This window comes from Arachis ipaensis, chromosome B8 (genome assembly GCF_059453495.1).
Source record: "Arachis ipaensis isolate K30076 ecotype BB chromosome B8, ASM5945349v1, whole genome shotgun sequence".
NCBI lineage: Eukaryota > Viridiplantae > Streptophyta > Magnoliopsida > Fabales > Fabaceae > Arachis > Arachis ipaensis.
In genome coordinates, this window is record NC_142443.1 from 113,500,610 (window position 1) to 113,508,295 (window position 7,686).

The 7,686-nt window shown below is 36.3% G+C and overlaps 1 protein-coding gene across 1 annotated transcript; it reads left to right on the forward strand.

Moving 5' to 3' along the window:
• LOC107613299 (Auxin efflux carrier family protein) lies at nt 1-2,405 on the forward strand. Its single transcript, XM_016315244.3, has 2 exons — nt 1-388; nt 885-2,405. The coding sequence occupies exons 1-2, from the start codon at nt 40-42 to the stop codon at nt 2,252-2,254; spliced, it is 1,719 nt and encodes a 572-aa protein (XP_016170730.2). The 5' UTR covers nt 1-39; the 3' UTR covers nt 2,255-2,405.
• Nucleotides 2,406-7,686: the final 5,281 nt, after the last annotated feature.

The following is a 7,686-nucleotide window of genomic DNA, read 5'->3' on the forward strand; positions in this document are numbered from 1 at the left end:
CTTTTTTCTTTTTTTTTTTTAATTTAAAAAGAAAAGAAAATGCAAGAGAAGACAGGCAGGAATCCAGATCTTACAAATTTCCCAATAATTTCCAAGACAGCTTTTGCCCTAATCACATCACTCTTGGGCCACTGTTGCCGGCCTTCAAAACTGTGCTCCTCCGCTCCCCTCGCCGGCGCTGCTACCGTCCTCCTTTTGACGTTTCTCTTGAGCTCAGAGCCGGCGGCTACAAACACTAATTGTCAGAAAAGCCATCGTTTGGAGCTGAACCTTCTCGAATCTTTCCTTGTTTCAGTGTTAGAGAAAGCAGAAAATCGAACTCGCTTGCTGCCTTGCTGGTGCAGTGCACACAGTCCTGTAGATAGCTGCATCAGATTCCATTCCACAGGTAAATATCAACATTAGCTTTAGAACTTTCTCGAGATTTTAATTTTCACTGCGCTTCAATTCCATTCTCTAAACATGAACTGTGTAAGTTTGCAGTTACAATTATAATTATCATTTGTTAGGTGTTGTGAAAAATAATAACTTGTTAGGTGTTGAAGAAGTTGCGGTTGAGATGTTTGTGACTTGAACTTGAGTTCAGCTTGGTGGGACCTTTGTGTCTTCTTCACTGATTTTATGGTTATTGATCCGTTACACCTAGGTTTTCTTCTGATTAGCAACTGGTATCATTGGTTTTTGATTATTTTGTACTATTGACTTTGATCAAGTGATTGTTGGAAATTGGAATCATGAATTCATGATTTTGTCTTCGTATAAATTAATAGTTTGAATACTATCCATGGATTATTTTTCTCTTGATTGTTTCTTGGGCGATAAAGAAAAAATAACTTGGAAAAATGATTTTTGTGTTCACTACTTAAAGCTGTGATTTATTGCAGGAAGGGGAAACATGTCGGGAGGCGGTGCTGGTTTATATGAAAACTTTAATATGAGGTCCGGCGGTGCTGATCTAGCAAGTGCTATAGTCCCTTTGTTGAAGCTGCTATGTCTTACTGTTATAGGACTATTTCTTGCAAACCCTAGAATGCAATTCATCCCCAGAGCCACATTTAGACTCCTTAGTAAACTTGTTTTTGCTCTGTTCTTGCCCTGCCTTATATTCACCGAGCTCGGGGGAAGCATTACTCTTCAGAACTTTCTGGAATGGTGGTTTATACCTGTAAATGTGCTTGTTAGTACTGCTTTGGGTTGCTTACTCGGGTTCTTGGTGGTTGTCATATGTCGCCCTCCGCCGGAGTTAACCAGATTTACTATTATAATGACAGGGTTTGGGAACACCGGGAATCTTCCCCTTGCCTTGGTTGGATCCGTTTGCCATAGTAAGGATAACCCATTTGGATCTCACTGCAACTCAAGAGGGGTATCTTATGTGTCCTTTTCACAATGGGTTGCTGTGATTCTTGTATACACCTTTGTCTATCACATGATGGAGCCTCCTATGCAGTATTATGAGATTGTCGAGGAAGGGAATGAGATTGAGGAACAGAGACTTAACGATATCAGTAGGCCGCTTCTTGTTGAAGCTGAGTGGCCTGGAATTGAGGATAAAGAGACTGAACATTCTAAGACACCTTTTATTGCCAGGGTTTTCAAGAGCATCTCAGGAATATCCTCATCTACTGTACCAGATCTCGAGATTACAGCGGAAAGCAGTGGTGGGAACAGTCCTAGGTCTATTAGGTGTTTGGCGGAACCTAGAGTTGTTAGAAGAATTCGAATTGTTGCTGAACAAACACCAATTCAGCACATACTTCAACCCCCAACAATTGCATCTCTATTGGCTATCTTCATTGGAATGATACCTCAACTGAAAGCTTTGTTCTTCGGATTTGATGCACCATTGTTATTCATTACAGACAGCTTAGAGATTTTAGGTGGGGCAATGGTACCTTCTGTGATGCTCGTATTGGGGGGCATGCTTGCTGAAGGTCCAAATGAGTCAAAACTTGGACTTAGAACTACGATTGGTATAATTGTGGCAAGACTCCTGGTTCTTCCTCTTCTGGGAATTGGGATTGTGACATTGTCAGATAAGCTAAATTTCTTGGGTGAGCCTGATGCCATGTTCAGATTTGTGCTTTTGTTACAGTATACTACACCAAGTGCTATTTTACTGGGAGCGATTGCCAGCTTGCGGGGCTATGCAGTTAGTGAAGCTTCAGCGCTTCTCTTCTGGCAACACATATTTGCCCTATTCTCCCTTTCCTTGTACATTGTAATCTATTTCAAAATAATTTCATACATCTAAGTTGCTGTATGATTTACTACCCTGGGGTTATGGGTGGTATGATGTTGATAGATAAAATATTCTCTTCATGTCATTTGTATATTGCATTTGGTTTGGCACCGATGATGCAAGAAAATAATGTTAAAATATTGAATTGGGTTTTAGGATTTCATTAGCTCATTTTGTTCGTCTTCATAAATTTTGTTTGGTGGAATCAATAGGAGTAGCTTTTAGCGTTTTCGAGTATAATTTGCAAAGCGTTCAATTAGCATCTTAATTCACCGGATGATGTTTTAAGTTTCGTGTTGACCGCTAAGCTAATGTAACTACTTTGTTAAGCTTAGACGTTTACATTTTCTTTTAACGAAAAAACTATATTATTGTCGCAGTTCTTTGAGAAGTCTTGCTATGTTTTGCTGGGAAACTTATGTTAATAAACCGATCCTGGGATATTTATACGACCATGCCGAATACAGTTGATAATGTTATGAAAACTCAAAGCTTCTAGTTGAAAGAAGTTAGTGGCCCAATAGGGTTGGCAATAGTTGATTGACAATGTTATGAAGACTCAAAGCTTCTAGTTGAAAGAAGTTAGTGGCCCAATAGGGTTGGCAATAGTTGATGAGCGAAAATTAGAGTTCATGGATACCGGCAAGTGTTCCGGATCGTTCAAGTAATACCACGGTGAGTGGATATCGTTTCCACAAAGATTAAAGGATTGAGCAAGCAAATATCAAATTAAATACCTAATTAGATTAAAATAATCTAGATTGATGAAGAATCTTGGAATCTTGAGTTCTTGAATGCTTGAATGTCACGGATAGAGAGCTTGAGTATTGATTTGAGAGAAGATAATGATAGTGAAAGTCATGAATTTCGGAGACGTTTATGCTTTAAGAGAAATCAAATCTTGGTTACTTATCTTGAAGTGTGCAAAGATCTTTCACGATAAATCTTTAGTAACTGATTTTCAATTCCTTGGCTCCTAAATTTCTCAAGCATTAATTACTTGTCAATTAATTAATCAAGAGATTAAGTACAAAAATTTATTTTAGATTCAAATAAGATTTTAAAGTAGTCCTTAGATCGAATTATATGTCACGTATTCAAGCTAGTCATTTCCAGTTAAATCTTAAAAGACAACACAGTTTTCAAAAGTTGTTCTAATCCAAATTATATGTCATTTATTCAAAATTAGAGTGATTGAAAATCATACATGTGTTGCACACTAATTGAATCACTATTCCTAGCCAAATTCAAAGAGTTATGTGACAGAGTTTTCAAGTTTTAATTCAAATATCAAATTTTCAAATTAAAATAAAAGAATTCAAAAGAGATTAGCATACCTTACGATACTACTAATCCGAATGAAGAACGAATAACTCAATTATGAAATAGATCAATGCAAAACTTTAAAATAAAATAAACATAGATTAATAACCCATAGAAAACATAAACAGAACTCCTAACCTTTGACAAAGGATTAGTTACCCATGAAAAAGGAAAAAAATAATGAAAAAGAGATTACAGAGGAGCTGGATATCCTTCCCTATGAACAAAGTTAACTTATTTATATCTTAAATTCTAGAATTCAAATTCAAACTACTAATCTTATCTTTCGGAGAGAAAGATAAGATAACTACTTATCTTCCAGAGAGAAAGATAAGGTACTACTTACTGACTTCAATTTCAAATTCAAAATAATAATTCAATTCAAATTCTAAACAAACCAAATCCCTTATATTTCTAGAAAGAATTAATAACTAATTTTCTAGAGTCTTCAACATTCTGGTTGTGATTAAGACTTCTAATGATGTGGATAATTATACTTGGGCCTTAGTTGTTTCCTCTTAGAGTCGTAATTATCTTTAGTCTGGTCTTTCATTAGAAAAAAGTTGGGCAAAAAGGTCCAAAATTCCATCTTCCTAGGAGGAACCCACCGGGCGCGGAAAGGGTACCGCCAGGTGTGCTGGGCGTGGAGGGGGAGGCCGCCGGGCGTGCAGGTCTTTCGCGGAGCGTGGAGTTGATGTTGAGCGTGTCCGTACGTTTTGCTTTTGCCTCTGTTTCTTTTCCTTTTGGACACGCTTATGATTCCTTATACCACGCTTTTACTGTCTTTGTATTTTCTTTGTGAAAAATCTTCAATTTTTTTATTGTCTTTGAATCAAAAATTCCTGAAAACATAAAAATACTATCCAAACTCTAAATATTTGATTATTTATTAAATTCTATTTGAAAGCATAAGAAATTTGATTAACTATTGAGAAAATAAATGAAAAAGAACTCTAAAAATCACTTAAGATGACGTGCCATCACAACACCAAACTTAAAACTTTGCTTGTCCTCAAGCAAAAAGAAAGATAAACGGAGTTTAGCTTAATGAAAAATATTTGAAAAGATTTTAAGATTTGAAAACAAAAATGGGATTTATGATAATTCTTGTGGTTACATTCAGCTCTCTCATCTTTCATAAATCTTGCATACTTAGGATATAGGAATTTTTAAAACTGAAATTCGAATCGTATTATGAGAATTCTTTTGAATTTGAATGACTTGAAGGTAGTTTACTTCGGGAAAAGATATTTTGCGGGCTTTTGACTCTTAGTGCTTTGTTACAAGGCAGCTCTTAACGGACTTTCGATCAATAATCTTGAGCTAGTTGGCTCAAGTTACCGGGTGATAAAGCACCCCTCGGATCTAATTATCCAAGTCTCTCCTTGACACAGTCACACCACAAGCACATAATTAGGGTTTTGACCCAGACATCGATGCCCAGAGCCTCTTTGGACTTTTTAATATTTTGTCTTAAGGCAACTCTTTAAGTGGACTTTCAATTGATAATTCTGGTCCAGTTGGCCCAAGTTATTGGGTGATAAAGCATCCCTTGAATTTAATAGCCCAAGTTTATCCTTAAAACAAAAACATCACAGGCACATAACTAGGCCCTAATCATTGGTGCTCAGAGTTTTGGAACTTTCGCTTTCTTCGATCTTTCCACTTTTTTTTTCAAAACTATTTCAAGTAATTGATGATGATTGAATCTTCATAATACTTCTTTAAATCTCTATTTTTGAAGATTCCTTTTCCGTTTCCTCAAGATTCAAGTATTTCAGATTTCTTCAAATATAACCACATATATAAGCACCTCCACTATTTGTTTTTGAATATCCTCCATAAAAATAATTGCTAAAGGAACAAGCATTTAAATTTTAACTTTAAGATGAAAAAAGAAAGAAAGAATAAGAAGGATAGAATATGCTATGTATGCAGGAAAGGAAAATAAAGAGAACAGAAAATACATAAAAAAACAAAGATAAAGGAAACTTAAAAGTAGGAGGAAAAACCAAAACAGAAGGGAAAGAAATAACTAACCATCCTTAGAGAGGATTTATCCTTATTCTGATCTTACCCAAATTTATTCAGTTATCACCATTGCTTCTTGTGTCGACTTTTTATGATCTATGGTGTTACCAACACTAAATTTAAGGTTTACGCCAAACATAGAGATTTACAATAAACTTGAAGGTTGACAAAATAATGAGTGTAAATCATGGACAAAAGCATATTTGAATGAAAAGAAATAAGATAAAAAGAACCACAATCAATGCAATTTTAATATGAGGGGTAATTGATTTGAAAATGCCTGGCATCGGTTAAGGGCACTGGGCTTCCTTACATGCATGCTCCCCTGGGAGCTTCATTAATCCCATACGGCAGGTGTGTGGTTCATCTGTTGGGCGTGCCCCTCTCTTTTTTTTCGTTCTTTTTTTTTTGTAAAATAAAGAAAAGTAAATATGCATGCAAAAGAGGAGGAAGAAAGGGAAGAAGATGATGATGACGACTACGGACTTTTAAACAAAAGAAACAAGAATGAAAAAGGAAATACTAACCATGGTTGGGTTGCCTTCCAACAAGCGATTCTTTATCGTCACTAGCTTGACGTTGAGCTTCTTAGGTTGGTGGTTGGGGTGTTTCACAGCACCCATTGGTGTCATCTTTCATGAAGCATGCATTGTTCAACTCTTCTTTAGCTTCAGAATCTCAGGGATATGGAGGGTCTTCAAGGATTCCTTCCTCTACAACTTCTTAGACTAGAGTGTTAATCATATCAATGGACATGCAATCTTCTAATTCCTCTAATTTACTTGGATATTGTATGCTTTGAAAGACATTAAAGACCATTTGTTCTTCATTAACTCTTAGTGTGAGATCTCCTCCTTCAACATCAACAAGTGCCTGTCTGGTGACCAAGAATGGTCTTCCTAGGATGATTGAGGTATCCCCATCTTCTTCCATGTCAAGAATTATAAAATCAACAGGAAAGATAAATTTTTCGACCTTGACCAATGCATTTTTCACTATCCTGTGTGAATTTTATTGATCAATCTGCTAATTGTAACAAGATTCTGGTTGATTTTATCTCCTCTATTTGCAGCCTTTTCACCATGGATAGAGGTATCAGATTGATGTTGGCTCCTAAATCACAAAGAGCCTTACCAATGGTGATGTCTCCAATAATGCAAAAAATCTAAAAACTACTTGGATCCTTCAACTTTTGTGGTAGTTTTCTTTGAATGATGGCACTACATTTCTTGGTGAGAATTACTTTCTTATATTCATGAAAGGATCTTTTCTTGGACAACAACTCTTTCATAAATTTGGTATAGAGAGGTATTTGTTCAAGGGCCTCAGCAAACGGGACGACCTCTAAAAATTTTGAAAAGTTCTTCTCTTGATCTTACTTCTTGAGCCTCGGAGGGTATGGGATTCTTGATTCATAGGTTTTTACTTTTCTTTTTTGAATTTTGTTGGTGCAAGAGCTTCTTCTAAGTTCTCATTCCTTTGTTCTTTTGGGGGGTTTTAGATTGTCTTCTTGTTCTCTTTGGGGAGCTCTTTATTGATCACTGTTCTACTTCTTAAGGAGATGGCCTTACACTATTTCCTAGGGTTTTGTATGGTGTAACTACGACAAGAATTGGCAGACCGTTCCACCAATTGCTTAGCTATCTGTCCCACTTCTAGGTTTCTTATAGAAGCTTCTTAATTTTTGGAAGTTGCCTGTGCTTCTTGTATGAAAGCCGCAGTTTGCTACATGAACGAGTTAACCGTGAGCTCAATAGATAAGTTTTGCTGATTAGCTTGTTGATATGGATAGTTGAAATTTTTTATCCTTGATTACTCCAGCCAAAGTTGGAATGGTTCCTCCAACCAGGATTATAAGGTTTTGAAAAGGGATTGTTTTCCACCCTTGAGGAATGTCCCATAAAATTCACTTGTTCAGTGAATGCATCACACCTTTACTTGGATTTTCTTCTCCACACATATCACATGAAGCTTGACTTATGATAGTCGCCACTTGATTCTGCTCAAGTTGTTTTGTGAGTGAATTTATTTGCCTGGACATCATCTTGTTTTGTGCTAGAATGGATGATAGAGGATAATTATCGGTCTAG